This window comes from Psammomys obesus, unplaced genomic scaffold (assembly GCF_907164565.1).
Source record: "Psammomys obesus unplaced genomic scaffold, mPsaObe1.curated_primary_1811, whole genome shotgun sequence".
Lineage (NCBI taxonomy): Eukaryota > Metazoa > Chordata > Mammalia > Rodentia > Muridae > Psammomys > Psammomys obesus.
Genome location: NW_026596152.1, coordinates 4,623,444 through 4,639,640, shown reverse-complemented (window position 1 = coordinate 4,639,640; position 16,197 = coordinate 4,623,444). Strand labels below are relative to the sequence as shown.

Here is a 16,197-nt window from a genome sequence, read left to right as displayed (position 1 = left end):
CAGTGCCTGTATTAGCTGACTGGTGACTACACACACATACATACACATACTCACACAGTCAGTGCCTGTATTAACTGGTGACTGCACACACACACGCATACACACACACTCACACTCTCACACTAAGTGCCTGTATTAGCTGATTGGTGACTACACATACACACACACACACACACAGTGCTTGCATTAGCTCATTGGTGACTATACACACACACACACTCACAGTGTCTTTATTAGCTCATTGGTGACTACACACACAGTTCCTGTATCAGCTGACAACTACCTACCAAGCACTGAAATGAAAAACCCATCATCAGCCTTAGCAAAAACCTTTGTTTTAATCCTTTGGAAATGTAGAGAAATTTAAATATAAATAACCCCTACCCCCAGTATTGTCTAAAAACTGGGAATTTTGCAAATCATGTCAGAATGCTGAAGGGGTGTGATTACCCTATACAGTATGTGATTATCAGAAACATGTCTGGGTAGGACTCCTACACTACTGGAGTGGAAGGTGGCATAGCTCATAAGCCCACAAGATGGTGCTCTTTCCACACGGGAAACAAGATTTTCCATCAGCACAGGTTGTCCGCAGAGTGGGACATTGGGGCTTCAAAAGGGAAAGGTGGTGCTGCTGGTTCCCTGCATCCACCAGGGGTTGCATTCAGGCCTCAGCTTCTTGGCAGCTCTGGGGGTGAGGCTTTCAGCCAGAAGTGCACCGTTCAGGGGTCCTGACCCCGTGCTCTGGGCTGTCCTAAGCCCAGCCGTGGCATTCTGCATTTAAAGAGGCTGCTTCAGGTGCTGTGCTCCATTGTTTGTCACTGCACGTAGCAACAGCTGTTCTGGGCCATGGGAGATGCCCAGTGTCCAGCAAAGCTGGCATTCTGTCAGGTGCTTGTTTTTTTTTTTTTTCTCCTAGTTCCCCAACGAGGGTCTTGGTTCAAACCAAGGACTCCTGTATTTAGCAATATTTATTCAGGCAGGCAGTTTCCAGGAGTTTCACTCAGTGGCACAGTAACAAAATAAGTTTAAATTTAGTTTTGCATTTAAAATATAGTTAAGTATATTGAGAAAACTTTTGAACATTCTGATGTTTTTTTCATACAAAAAAATTCTTTCCCCCTTTCCCTCTCTTCCTAACTGGCATCTGCTAATTCAGGGCTTTTGGTGTCTCTCCTGGAGACATGCCTGACACTAGGTGGCAGACTTGCTTTAGACCTGAAGGTGAGAAATGCAGTGTCCTGTAGTAGCAGTGGTTAGAACTTGTACTATTTCTTTCAACCTTTCAACTAGTTCTTGAGCTCAGCATGAGGCCCAAGACTCCAGAATGGTAAGTGCCCAAGATCACACAGCTAGGAAGTGGCCAATCTGGGACTCAGGGTCCAGTATGTATGACCTCAGAGTGCTGCCAGTCCCTCTGGGTTGCTAATGCCAGCTTCTTCTGGGGAGGCCAAAAGTTCAGTTTGAAAGTAGATGGGTGGCCTTCCCCACTTTCGGTCTTTGGCCTGCATCTCAAGGGGAGAAGAAAGGCTGCTTTGGGTAATGGGGCGGGGCGGAAGCGGCTTGCTCGGGAGCATTGAGAGTAAAACCATCTTCATGTTAGGTCACCTGTGAGGGCCACCAGATGCATGCAGCTGCAACACCTGAAACTTTTGAAGGCACCAGCCTTTGTTTCAGGACCAGGTCTTGCAGTTGTTGACTGTGTCTACGTGTTCACTCATTTATAATTGCTTTTCTACTATTTGCTCTCTTGAATTTCTAGGTTTCTGATAGTGCTAGCAGAAAACCAGTGTCGAAAGAGCTTTGTTACAGCTTTTGAAAGATCTTGAGCAAGGATCAGAGTGTGTGGTGCCCTTCACTCCTTCATATATGCAGCACAGAGAAACAGAAGTTCACCCTAATGTTTTCTGACCTGGGCAAGACATGCTGATCTGAGCCTGTCATCCCCCAGTGGTCCCTTTATTCTTTATTCTTGACTTTGTTCCTGTGAGTTCTTAGGTATCCCGTTCGTTGACCAGGGTCCACCGCACATTACTTCCTCTGGGCCTTCTGCAGTTGGGAAGCAGGTTTCAGCACCTTCATTGGAATGATATACTGCTGTGTTTTTTCTCCAGGAACAGTGGAGACAGCTGGATTCTACTCAGAGGGAACAGTACTGGGATCTCATGCTGGAGACTTATGGGAAAATGGTCTCAGGAGGTGAGGGCATGGGTCCATTTGATAGGAGTTGAAGAAAAGACTGGGAAATTTGGGTATTTCTAGAGACATCTGTTCAAGGTTTGTGGGTAAAGGGAATCATTGACGCTGCTATATGTTCTTACAAGTAAGAACATCCTGATACTGTTAGAACTGTGCAATTCTGTTACATATAGCAACACCTTTAATGTATGAAATAAATGAGCATGGCGATACTGCACCCCACCCTCCATTCCTTATTTTTCCTTTTTTTGAGGCAGGGTCTTACTCTAGAGCCTGGAACTTGCTGTAGAGACCAGGCTGCCCTTGATCTCACAGAATCCACTTGTCTCTGCCTCCTGAGTGCTAGGATTAAAGGCCTGCATCACCATGCCCACCTATGGCATTCTGCTTTGAAAGATGCTGGAAGTGAGCATCAGATCAAGGACTTACTCTTCCTCAGCTCCCCGGGCTGAGTTAAGATGGAATCAACTGTGACTGGCCAAGTCCATGCTCTTTTCCTACTAAACTGGACTGCATTAAAAAGGTGGAGTCCCTGTCTTGATCTTTGCACCAGCCTGCTAGTAATCCCCAGGCTCTTGTCACCTGTCTAAATTCATATTATCATGGAATCCACCATATATCCTTATCTAGTTCTCAGGTGAGTGCTTCAAAGTGACTCCATGTCTAGGGTTCTCTTTTAAAAGACACAGTTTGAATTCTCAGAGTTCATTGTTCATCTAAGCTCACAAAATTTACCTCTCAGTAGCAGGCACATCCAATTCCAAGCCTGACCTTACTAACTTCGCAGAATATGGGGAAGAGCTGGCGGGGCTGCACCTTCATGTGACAGAGAAGACGCCAAGACCCACCTGCAAAGGTCAGTGATGTCACCGATTGCCAGCCATCTCAGACCTCCTCAGATTACGTGGGAGGTGGGAGGTAAGGTGTGTATTCAAGCACCAGTCAGAGCTAACTGTGGTCCCACTCGAATACCAAGAGCTGGTGGCTTCAGGGATGTTGATGTATTGATTTAACCATGACAGAAAGACCACATGTTGGATCTACTTTCAGTCTTGTCTATTTTGATAGTTTTTCTTCTCAGAGAGAATTAATATTCAAACAAAATGAGGCCAATATAAGTAGTTAGAATTTCCTCATAAAGACCCCATACAATAACCATTATACTAACAAATTCAGAGACAATTCTGTTTGGAATTTTAAAAAATTATTTTACTGTTATTCTGTATTTATGGTCTGTGTTTAGGGGCCATGCTGGGCCATTGCATGTGTGTAGAGACCAGAAGACGGCTTTATGCAATCTTCTTCAACTATTATGTGGGTTCTGGAGATTAAATTCAGGTTATCAGACTTGTGTGGCAACTACTGTTATCCACTGAACCATCTTGCTGGCTCAGAACTAACCTTTTCTTAACCCTGATTATAGTCATTAGTACCACCTAACCTCAACAAAAAAAACCAGAAGAATGTCCTGTTCAGGTTTTGTGTACCTGGACCTCATTAAATAGCAACATTAACTGATGCTTAACATGTTTGAAGACTGGGAATAAATGTTATTTTCTTGTGCTGAGCATCCCTCTGCTTTGGATGCTTTCTAAAACATGTCAGTCATAGAAAATGTAACAGTTTACTCGCTCTCATGTGTTCATTCATGCATGCACTGAATTCTAGAGCCCTGGGAAAGGAAAAGGACTCGGGGTAGAAACTCTGTGATAAGTTACCCTTTTCCCAATGGAGGGTAATTATTTTCTTGTGCTAATGTATTACAGAGAACAAGAACAGATAGATATGGCTTTATTATCAATTTTTGGGGGGCCTGGGAGTCAAGCCAGATTTTATACATGCAAAGTACATATTATACTCAGTTCTAATTTTAGTTTGAAGCAATACATTCACTATTTCACAATGGATCCTTTGGAGCAGTTGATTTCAAACTGTGTCATGTCAGCAGGGAAGACTGGTGAGCAGAATTGGAAGATACTTCAATGAGTGTTACCCAGGAAGAGCAGGCTGTCTGTTTCACTTAGTGGGATTAACATTGCAAGTTTAAAAAATTCTAAATTTTGTTTGTATGGGTATTTTGCTTGCATTTGTCTATGCACTACATTCATGCATGGTATTCAAGGAGGCCAGAAAAGGCCAACAGATTCCCTGGAACTGGAGTTGCAAACAGTTGTGAGCTTCCACATGGGTGGTGAGAACAGAACCCAGGTCCTCTGCAAGAACAGTAAGTGGTCTTACATGCTGAGTCCATTATCATTATTATTATTATTATTTTATCATTATCATTATTCTATAATTACTGTTGTTAGATAGCTGTTTGTGGCACGGTTTTACCTTCCCCTTAAAGATGATTAAAGGAGCAGTAGGATTTTGTTTGTGATATTCAACTTACTTTATCCTGTTTCTGTTTTGATTTGGGTTTTTTTTTTTTTTTTTTAATCCATCCTTCTTGCTGACATGGTGCCATTAGATGCTGCCATTCATAAGCCTGTCTTTGTAGCCTGAGATTGAATTGAGAGAAAGGGGTATTAGAAGTAATATGGGAAGACTAATTTGGTAGTGATGGGGCCAGATGGGATGAGAACACTTAAGAGAAGCCTGTGCAGGGCAGAAGTGGGGATCCAGGTGCACAGGGAAGAGACTTTGAACTAGGGCAGAAGCTATGGTGACAAGACAGGAAAGGGCCAGCTGGAAAACTCAACAGTGGACCACACTGTCATAAAGGAGTAAGACCAGGTGCAGAAGTCATGAGAGAGAAATGCTCTTTTCTTTGACCATGTGGAAGGACAGTTCAGAGTGAAAGCAGATCAGCAGGGTCAACCTCAGAAAGTTGTATACTTGCATTTGTAGTCAGAGTCCCAAGGGATAAACAAAACAAAACAAACTACAACCAAACCCAGATATGTGAGTCCCAAGTAGATATTGTAACAGCAGAGAAGAATCATGAAAAAAGTTGGAGGATGCTTCATGGTGTCACAGAAGGAGCCCAGAAAATGGAGTGGGCCTGTCAGGTTTGCTGCTGATGAAGGAAGAAGCAGGGATCTATGGACAGAGCTGCTTCTCTGTGGGGGGATGTAAGGGAACCACTGGGGAGTTTTGCCTGTGTTGCTTAACAAAATAAAGTTAGAAGTCAATTTTAAAAAGATAATTTGCAAAGTAGACACAGAAGAAAATGAGTGGATATTTGCATCCTGTTTGGATTGGAAACATGTTTCTATGTATAGAGGCGATCAAAGAAATTTTTGAGGAAAAAGATTAGCAGACACACATACTTATAAAGTTAATAAAAACTACACACAAAAATATTTCCGAACAAAATTTTTGCAATCAAATTGGTATAAAACATTTTGGTGAACTTGATAGATAAATGATAGTCTATTTTATTTTTCTTAAAATAGCATTAAAGCAAGCTGATGAGAGCAAATTACTTTCTCAGTAAAATTTGGACAGCAGTCCTGGAGTAGGAAAAATAGCTCCCAGATGTGGGGGAGAAGGATTCATCCTTTCATCACTGAAGAATTAACACTTAAAATAACAGAAATCCAGTTTTCACTGGTCTACATATCAAAAGCATTTAGTCCTCACATATTGGCCCTCCCCATTTCCCCAGCTTAACAAAAAGCAGAGGAGGGGGAACCCTTCTTGGAAGTCGGGTGCCTGAAGTTAGGCAGCTGGAGCAGTAGCTGGAGAGACGCGCAGTGGTTTAGGACTCCCACTGCTCCTGAGAGTGGGATTGGTTCTCAGGGTCTCCATAGCAGCTCACAAATGTCTGTAACTCTAGTCCCAGGGAATCTGATACTCTCTTCTCACTTACATATGCTCCTGTGTGAGTGTGGTGCACAGATATATACTAAGGCACACACACGTAAAAGAAATCTAAGAACAATATTTTTTTTTAGGAAAGAACCCTGTTCATGCCATAGGTATAGAAGTTGTGCTCTGAGGAATTCCTTTCAGGTATTGATCAGAAAATGGGCAAGCACTTGTGAAAAAAATTGCTTGTAACAGTAATATTTATTGTAGTAAATACATGATTAACAGTATAGGTTTCCACAGTGGGGAATTCTTAAATTCGCAATGTTTTTATTTTAACTCTTTCATGGTGGCTGTTACTCAACTTTTTAAGGTGCTGTTTATAAAGACATCTTTAAAGGTGAAAGACAGTGCTTTACGCTTTGAGTAGGATTTGTCCTGGCACTCAAGGAAGGAACGTGTTCAGTTCTAGTTCTCTGACATGTACCTGGACCTGGAAGGCTATTGTAAACGTGAGGATAAAAAAGAAAACAGTCTCTTGCTTATATTTTTGTTTGGTTTTTAAAATTTTGAGGCAGTCTTAATAGACCTAATGGCCTTGAACCTGCTTGGTAGCTCAGGGTGATTACTTTTTTAAAGGATGAATCTTGCTGTGTGGCATAGGCTGCCCTTGAACTTGTGATCTTTCTCTCTCACCTCTCCATTCTGAGATTATAAGTATATGAAACTATGCCTGGCACTAAATAGAAGCTTAGAGTTATAGGGATAAGGTAATTAAAAAATTAAGTACACCTTCCAACCAAAATAAAATCTTTATCATATGTATCATAAGTAATAATCAGAAACCTACATTATGAGAAAAAATGTAATTCCTTACACAAGTTAATAAAGCATGGATAGCTGGGTATGGAGTCCAGTACCCAAATTCCTAGTTACTCAAGAGGCTGAGCAGGGGTATCACCTGAGCCTAGGAGTTTGAGGCTATCCTGACCAACACAGAAAACCAAAAGAGTACGAAAAACATACAGAAATAGCAAGGTACATACAACATTTCTATGTACCTAGTGTGGCACAATATAGCTTTATTTGCATTGAACCTATACTAAAATTACTCCTTAATGAAGTTTATTAATTAAATTTTAGTTTCTTGGCCAGGTGGTGGTGACACATGCCTTTAATCCCAGCACTTAGGAGGCAGAGGCAGGCAGATCTCTGCATTGAAGGCCAGCCTGGTCTACAGAACTATGTCTAGGACAGCCAGGGCTACACAGAGAAACCCTGTTTTGACCCCCCGTACCCCCAGCTTTTTTCTTTGGTTCTTATAAAAACATTTATGTTAAATATTAAATAGACCAGTGTCAATATTTACTATATAAATGCCATATAGCCAGATATGGAACTGTTGTTTAATGTGACATCAGTTATATTTGAAAATAGGTTATACATAGGACATGCAAGTTAAATTAGGAAGACTGGAAGTGGCACACACCTTTAATCCCAGCTCTTGGGACAGAAACAGGCGGATGTCTGAATCTGAGGCTAGTCTCGTCAATGAAAACTAGCCAGGGCCACAGAGTGAGGCCCGGCCTCAAAGCAGACTGGAAGGAAACTGTTGTCATGTGTGGTAGTGCTGTTGGGCGTGATTTGGTTTTCTCATGTATGTTTCCTCTTTCTAAATTCTTATTCTGATTATCTTGGGGCTGGAGGGCTGGCTCAGCAGTTGAGAGTATGTGTGTTGCCTCTTCGGGTACCTGCACTCCATGTATATATACATAAACATACCCACACACACATGATTAAAGATAATAAGCACAAATCTCAAAAAGAAAACCAACCATCTTAGCACTGTATAATGTGTTTGGGTTTTTTGGCCCTTTAGAAGTGCATGCTGTCTGCTTGTGGAGGGGTCAGAAAAGTCCTCTAGGAGCCTGCGCTTTTCAGAGCCAGAACCAATTGAATTAGCCTTGAATCTAGCACAGGCTGAGTGAGTCTGGACTGCTCCGGCACCCAGGTGATAGTGTTATTCTACATTCACTGATGCCCTCTCAGTAAAAGAAAGTTGATGCTTGCCTGGTGCCACCTTTTCATCAGTCGGATAACAGTGCATCAGTTGGATAACAGGGCAAAGCAGGTACTGCCATTTAAACCTTCTTTTTCCTTTCAGAAGACAGACAAGAAAATGACAAAGAGAACCTAAACTTGGAAAATCACAGGGACCAGGGATTGCTGGATGTTTTCTGTCAGGCATCAGGTGAGGTACCACCGCAGACTGCCTTGACTGATTTCTTTGGTGAGAGTGAGCTGCATCGTTTTGGAGGAGAAAGTGTCCCTGAGGCTCTGGAAAGTCTTCAGGGTGAGGGGACAGTGGGGCAGCCCTTTCCTCATGAAAGGGCCTCTGGTAGACAGCTAGGTCAGCACACACAGAGCTCTTCTGGAGAGCTGTCTGTCTTGTGGCTGGAGAAGAGAGAGGCCTCTCAGAAGGGACAGGCCAGAGCCCCCATGGCCCAGAAACTGCCCACCTGCAGAGAGTGTGGCAAAACCTTCTATAGGAATTCACAGCTTGTTTTCCACCAAAGGACTCATACCGGAGAGACATACTTTCATTGCCCCATTTGCAAAAAAGTCTTTCTGCGGAGCTCAGACTTTGTGAAACATCAGAGAACTCACACAGGAGAAAAGCCCTGTAAATGTGACTACTGTGGGAAAGGCTTTAGTGACTTCTCAGGCTTGCGCCACCATGAGAAAATCCACACAGGAGAGAAGCCCTATAAATGCCCCATCTGTGAGAAAAGCTTTATTCAGAGGTCAAACTTCAATAGACATCAGAGAGTTCACACGGGTGAGAAACCTTATAAATGTACCCACTGCGGCAAGCGCTTCAGCTGGAGCTCCAGCCTTGACAAGCATCAGAGATCACACTTGGGAAAGAAGCCCTGCCAAGCACCCACACCTCCGGTGCTGCCTGCCAGGCCACTGGAGCCCTGCTCACCTCTGCCTTTAGGAAGGCAACCAGAAAAAACCTCTTCTTCTTTGCAGGTTGGAAGGTGAGGAGATGGGCACTGTTTTGGCTTGGAGTATTCTGAGTTGAAATTCTTGGTTTAATATTTCTTTTTGCAACAGGAAAAGAGTGTTTGTTTGTTGTTTTAGCTGGTCCCTCTTTTGGACCTCTCGGGGAAAGACATGTCATGTAGATAGTGGCTTTAATAGCTTTCTCTGATGAGAGCCTGACCAGCATGGCCACAGTTGCTGTTGCCAATGAGAACTTGAGATAAGCTTTAGAACTGAATTCTAGAGTAGGCTGTTGCAGACAGGGAGGTTGGGAGGCCTGTGAGTGCATGCCATCTTTGTCAGACAGGTGACAAAAGTTTTTATTTAACTGTCTCTTATTTGAAATAAACTGAACTGAGTTGGTCTCTATCTTCCTTGTATCTGCTGTATTCACTGTGTGTTGACTGTCACTTCTGAGCATACCATAGTCACAGAAGAGCCCGTGTGGGAATTGAGCTCCAGGACCAGCCCATAGACACCTGTCAGGTTTGCAGTGTAGCAGAAACTAGTTAAATAAGCAAAGTTCATGCTGGGCACACCTTTATTTCAGGTAAGTCAGTCTGTGATGAGCCTTTCCTGAGTCTGTCTTGGATCACACTGATCACATGCCTCAAGTATCCCCTCTTTTTCCTGGCATCCTTCTTGGGGCTGTTATTTTTGCCAGAGTGTTTTATGTTTTAAAATGTTCTGTATTACTTTATTATCTGTAGGTTGTTAGGAAGAAGTCAATAGTGTTGATGTAGTTTTTAATACTGCCTAGGACTTTATTAACACATATGTCTAACCTGCCCAGCTGTCCTTGTAATCACAAGTTGTGTGTCACAGTTTCCTACCTTGGTATAGTGAGACTTGTATCATCACTCAGGATGCCCTTCCTTGGTCTCATTGACTCATTCTGAGCAAGGGTCAGGAAGTCAGGACAATGAGAGGGGCAGGGGTAAAACTTAAGGTGGGTTCCTGGATTCCCAGAGACATCTGTTAACTTCTTATAACGTGAACATGAGGAGTACAGATGATGCCAGCAGGAAATTGGGAGGAGCTGTTGTTAGAGTCAGTTCTGCATCCCAGAGATATACAGGATAATAGGATTGAGTATTAAATTGGGTTCTTAAAGTGGCTCCCAAAGCAGTAATGGGAATGTTTGTTCTCTCTTTCTCTGTCTCTGTCTGGTAGACTTTAAAAAATTATTTTGAGAGGATAAGTAATTACATTTTCTCCTTCCCCTCCCCACTCTCAAATTCATGGCCTCTTTTTTAATCCATGTTACTGTGTGCATGTGCGTGCGCATACGTGCACACACACATAATGTATGTATACATGTTCCTAAATGTAATGTGCAAAGTCTGTATAATGTTACTTGTTTGTTTTCAGGGCTGACCATTTGGCATTGAGCAACCGATGGGTGTGCTCTTCCCTGGGAGGAACACCTCTGCCACCCCCAGCTTTACTCACTTGTCTGTAGCTCTTTGTTTAAGGCTGAGGCCTTGTAGGCATTTTCCATCCAGTTTGGCATGTTTGCTGGCATCTTTGGTCAGCTCATATTTGGGCAATCGTGTTGGTGGACTTTATATGGGTGTAGCTTCTGTCATTTATAGGAGACACAGTCTCACAGAAACCTCCCTGATCTTCTGCTTTTACAATTATTTTCACTCCGTCTTCCGAATGTTCTCTGAGCCTTAGGGTGTGATGTGTCCATTGGGACTGGGTTCCACAGTTCTGTGTTGATTGGTTGTGGATTTCTGTAGTGGTCTCCATCTGTTGCAAAGACATTTCCCTGATGAAGGATGAAGACTACACTTGTCAGTGGGACAGCTAACTATAGATTGTTGTTAGGAATTTTTCTGGCTTAGTAAATTACTGGTTGTAGATTCTCCTCCAATGACCATGGCTTCTAGCACTGAGTACTTAGCTAGGTTCCCACTATGAGCATGGTCTCCCTCTTAAGTGAATCCTAAGTCCAATTAGAGAGCTGTTGGTTACTGCCAGGGCATGTATGCCACTATTACACCCCTAGGGTCATTGTACCATGATGGTTGTTGATGTGGTTCGTAGGTACTGTGTCAGCAGGTGTTACAGCTGGGTAGGGCTGTTGGATGCCTCTCTCCTTTGGAAACTTGGACAGAGCCTTGTGGTACCATGAAAATTGGTTCTAAGGGAGGGGGCAGTTAGGTCAGTTGCAGCTCAGGGATCTTTGGGCACTATTTCTGACATGCGTAGTATTTTCAACAATAGGAATTTACCTTCCACCTGTGGTGGGGAACTAAGAACAAGAATGGGCTATATGTTTCGGGAGTCTTGGATATCCCTGACCAAAAACTCAACAGATTCCGTCTCATGTCCGGTGTGGGGTTTGTTAGGTAGCCTTTGCCTCTTGGAGGGTGCACTGTCCGTGCAGAGGAGAAGCTTCTAAAACTAAATATGCGTATGTACATGCAGACTTAAGGGTATGGTGGTTCTAAAAAGAACATAGTATGATGATTTGTGGCTCTTTTTCAGTCATCCTTATTGTTTTATCCATTTCTCTCCATCTTCTGGATTTACCTCCTCTTCCCTTCTGTAAAGAACCCCTCCTTTCACATTTTTTCTCTTAAACCTTAAGAGTTGAGTCAGAAATTTTGCAGGGTAGGACTCCAGCTTTGTTTTAGCAAGCCCTCCAGGGGCTTGTGGTGCCTGCTCTATTTCGTGAACCACTATCTAAACAGTAATTAAATACTGCTGCAAGGATATGAAGATGAGAGAGAGGGTTCCCTGCTCCTTCTGACATTCCCTACTAAAGTCACTTCACAGAGCTGTGTGAAACCCATCAAAACTGCAGACCCCTTTGGTTTCCAGTGGACATGTCTACAGTGGGAATTCTGGAAAGTTCCAGGTGAGTAGCTTTTCGGAATAAGCTTCTCCTTGGGTCTCTCATTAGTACTGTTCAAAATAGCAGAGCTAACAGGATCTGATTGCATGATTATAGTTGTATCCGCAGCAAACAGTAAGTGAAAACCGTTATGTAGTAGGTGTATGTCTTAATCACAGATCACCATGGCAGGCTTCCTATGACAGCTGCTACCACAGCTGATGTTTTTCTGAATTTTACTGAAATATAGCCACACCCACCTATTTACATGTTGTCTAGGCTTCTTTGGGTCACATTGGCCATGGCCATGTACAGGGATTCTAGTCAAGATTGTGGCTTCCAAAGCCTTGAGTACTTACTCTGGGTCTTCACAGAGAAATGTTTCCCAAGTAGTGATGACATGGAGATGCTGGTTGATGGACACTGCCTGTGTGTGTGAGATACCCAGGAGCACAGAGGTCCAGGGCTGCACTGTGTAACAAAGTCTAGGGGTCATCCCCAGCTTGATTCTTATTGTCCTTTCACTACCGTTTATGATTCAACAGTCCTTAGAAGAGTTGGAGAATAAATCATTTTATTAGGAAAAAAAAAAAAAAAAAACTTCATTACGACAGAGTTCTCCCCTTGTTCCTGGGCTGACATTCCCAGAGCTCAGCCTCACTTCACGCAGCCCGGGTCCCCCAGAAGTGTGGTGCCTATGATTTCTTCATAAGAATTTGCGATCAGCCCTCACCCACCTGCCTGTCAGGGAGCTGCCAGCTGCCCTCCTTGGTTCTCCCAAGGCTTCTTCAAGATGCTAAATCTGGAGAAGCAAGGCAACACCAGCTAGAACCCACTTGGATGGGTTTTCTTTAGTCTTCAGATTGAAAGTCCACACAAAGGTAGGTCCTCGCTGACAAGTCTTGTACACAGGACAGGCATAAACACTTCGGCAGTCTTGCTTATCTGCTGGAATGGCCTTGAGGAACATCACAGGCATGGGAGGAGTCAGGTCCTTCAGCTTCGCCTCTGTAATGATCCCAGCCTGAGGTATGTGAAGAGAGACACTTTAGTCCCTGAGCCCAGCCAGCCAGCCTCGCTTCTGCCGGAACTCTAGGAGGGACTGGGATAACGTGCCCACTCTTCAGGGTCCTCCCATTAACCCACAATGGAAACTATACATTTCTACTTGCTCAGCATAAATCAGGTATTTTTGTTTGTTCATTTGAGAGGTCCATCTTGCTGTGTAGCCAAGGCTGTGGTGTGTCTGCCAGCAGATGCTTACGGTTTGAGGTCTTAATTGTGTCCAGCTGCTACCTCTTTGAGGTTTTGTTATGTGATCATGCCACCCCATATGCATTTCAACCTTTTGCAAGGAGATGCATTTTTTTTTTCCCCCGTAATTGGGGACAAAGAAGGGCCTTGGCCATTTTGGAACTTTTCAGATGCGTCGGTCTTATAGAATGGCTCAGTAGACTCATCTAGACTAATGTCTGTTTGGCTATGAAGTTTCTACTGATTCTAAGGTGTTTTCAGGAACAAAAGAGTCCTTAGATTAATTTGGACGTGCAGCAAGCACACTGAAGATGAGATGTGCTTGAGTTCAGAAGACTCTTCACTACTTAGCCTGCTGTTTTCCCAGCCCTGCTCAACATGAAGTTCTGAATGCTTCATGCAGAGCCTGTTACCCATGTGACCTTGACCTGCTTCTGTTATAGACAGAATAATCTGGCTTATTTTCATGGACCGTATTAAAGGGAAAGGTTGTATCGTTCTGGCTCTCTCCGAGGCTGATGGGAGGCATGGCGGGTGAGAGTGCCACTGTTCACCAGAAGGACAGGCAAGGAGGAGCAGGCAAGCTCACACTCTTCATTTTTAACATACAATAAAGCCAGCTTCAGATTGTGTTCATCACTCTGGAAAGAAAGGCAGTGCCCATTACTAGTTGCCTTCAGTACTGTGGCTCCACCAGCTGCCTAACCCGTATGATTTTCACGGTGGCTCTTCTCCCATCTGACAGTTTTATCAATGGGGTTCTTGAAAGAAAACACCAGACCACGGCTGCATTGCGAGGCCGGGGTCAGGCCAGCGAGTGCACCTACACTCTTCCCCCCTGCAGAGCCTTTGCTCTTGTCCTGTTCTTGGATGGGGAAAGTCTCAAGGAGAGACAGGGCACCTAGGTAAAAAGATTCCAGAGCACTGCACTGGGCAGTTAGTGTGCATGTCATCCAGCCCATACCTGTGTGTCCCAGCAGGCACCTTCCATGAAGAGGCCATGGATATAGGCCCCTTCCCGAGGAGGGCTTCGGAACTCCTCCCTGCTCTTCTTGGTCACATCACATTGTAGGGCCATCTGGTCTAGTGGCCATTCATTCTTGCGGGCCATGGACTGCATGATGGCAGTCAGGAAGGACTGGGGGTTGAAGAAGCCTGTCAGCCACACAGTTGAAGGCATCGCGAAGTCGCCTGTCCAGGCCTCCAGTTCTTTGATTCTATTAAGCAGGTCCAGGAACCAGGCTGCCAGGCCTGCTGTGGAAGGGTAGGCTCGCCTGGCCCAGGGCTCTGGGACCACATCTAGGTATAGGGCGTTCTGTAAGTTTTCCATTTCGCTGGTCATGGTCAGCTCCCCCTACAGACAGAACAGGAGGAGTAAGAAGGCAGAATTCTGGGGATGCATTGGCCGCTGTGGCCTTTGACTCAGAGTAGAGAGCTGATTCTACTGGTAGGGGGTACTGGTGTGCTCCTGGCTTTTATTTGCTTCGCAAAATCTGTGTTATTGAGTCTGGTGCTTAGAAAAGGCCTAGTATCCACTGCTACAGAAAACAAGATAAAAAATTAGTGTGTGTGTAAGATTTTGTAACCAAGGCTAGTCTCCTAACTCACACCTCTTCTGCTTCAGCCTTGCAAGTGCTGGGATTGCAGGTGTATACCACCATGCCTAGGAAATAATGCAATTAAGTTTGCTTCTCCACAAAACCATTTTGGGCTTTATCAAGTTATGGGGTTCCCCCCCCAAGGGCATTACTTATTATATACATGAGGATGTCTTCTGTCACATGAGCTGGATTTGTTCCATATTCTAACCCCACAGGGTTTGTAAGTCACTAGGGTAGAGACTACTATTGCTACTGAAGTGTGATGAAAATGGCCTGGTCCGCAGGTGGCCTGCTTAGAGGACTGTGTCAGAGTGAGGCATTCTGGACTCCAGATGGTACCCATTGCTGTCCTTTGCTTGTACAGAGAAGTCCTTTGTTTCTGGTTATCTCACTGGGCCAAGTCAATAAACACTCTGTTACCAGGCCTCTGTGATACCTGCAACCAAGTCTGAGCTTTGTTAGAAGAAGAAACAATGTGCTTATTATTAAAGTAAGTGCAGTGGTCTGGGGCCATAGCTTAGTTGGTAGAAATGTTTGCCAGGCGAGCATGAGGAACCAAGGTCTATTCCCAGATCCCAGATAAAAAAAGCCAGGCCCAGTCCTGGCGGTCAGGTAGAGACTCAGATGCCTAGGACTCATTGGCCATCCAGCTTTGTCTAACTGTTGAGCTCCAGGCCACTGAGACACCCAAACAAGATGGGTGGCTCCTGAAGAACAGCAGCATTTAAGGTCCTCTGGTCTCCATGTGTATCGCACAATACACGCTCCCCCCAACCCCACACACTCACACAAACACAGACTTCTCTGTCATGCACACATGACCAGCAGTGAAACCAGGCTGCATGGAACTATGATTGTGGCTATGGGCTGAGACTTACTTGTCCTAACCCATAGGAAGGGCAACACCAAGTGAACTGTGAGCTCCTCAGCTGTAATAAACGTACACTTTAGGGGTGCTAAGAGTAGTTCGTGTGGTGGAACAGGGGCCTGATGTGAATATGTAATTGCTGTGAATTTAACTAGAAAAATAAAGCGTATTTTTTCCTTTTTTTTTATAATTTATTTTTATTTTACATGCATTGGTGTTTTGCCTGCATTTGTCTGTGTGAGGGAGTCAGATCCCCTGTAACTGTGCTATAGACTGTTGTGAAATGCCACTGGGTGCTGGGAATTGAACCTGGGTCCTTTGGAAGAGCAACCAGTGCTCTTAACACTGGAGCTATCTCTCCAGCCCCCAAGATCTAATTTTTTAAGTGCAATCCTTAATGCTTAACACTCTTCAGAAATCTAAACTCCCATTGACAGCAAAAGAACATAAAATATGTAACTTAATACTTTAAATTTTTTTCTCACATCTGCTTATAATTTATTCTGACAATGATTTTGAACTGACTTAACTGAATGTGCAAGAAACCAAAAGGATGTACCTCCTCCTAGGTTTCTCCACATTCCCACAGGAGCAGGAACTACTGTGAAATCACAGTCACCTGGTAGTTT

General features: G+C 44.0%; 2 protein-coding genes across 9 annotated transcripts in view; one reads left to right on the top strand and one right to left on the bottom strand.

The window, feature by feature from the left end:
- Window positions 1-9,369, top strand: part of Znf18 (zinc finger protein 18) — a 23,470-nt gene extending 14,101 nt beyond the window's left edge. For 4 of the 8 annotated variants that reach the window (XM_055594263.1, XM_055594266.1, XM_055594265.1 and 1 more), the window contains exons 5-8: window positions 2,115-2,199; window positions 2,942-3,055; window positions 4,322-4,423; window positions 8,117-9,369. In XM_055594263.1, coding sequence (XP_055450238.1) covers window positions 2,115-2,199; window positions 2,942-3,055; window positions 4,322-4,423; window positions 8,117-9,000 — 1,185 coding nt within the window. In that variant the 3' untranslated portion in view covers window positions 9,001-9,369. The remainder of the gene's footprint in view (window positions 1-2,114; window positions 2,200-2,941; window positions 3,056-4,321; window positions 4,424-8,116) is intronic. The other 4 variants (XM_055594267.1, XM_055594269.1, XM_055594270.1 and 1 more) reach the window with 4 other exon arrangements.
- A 3,272-nt stretch (window positions 9,370-12,641) lies between these two features.
- The window catches only part of Dnah9 (dynein axonemal heavy chain 9), a 316,088-nt gene continuing 312,532 nt past the window's right edge, over window positions 12,642-16,197 (bottom strand). The window contains exons 68-69 of the mRNA XM_055594261.1: window positions 14,064-14,453; window positions 12,642-12,869 (exon numbers count right to left, since the gene is read on the bottom strand). Coding sequence (XP_055450236.1) covers window positions 12,642-12,869; window positions 14,064-14,453 — 618 coding nt within the window. The remainder of the gene's footprint in view (window positions 12,870-14,063; window positions 14,454-16,197) is intronic.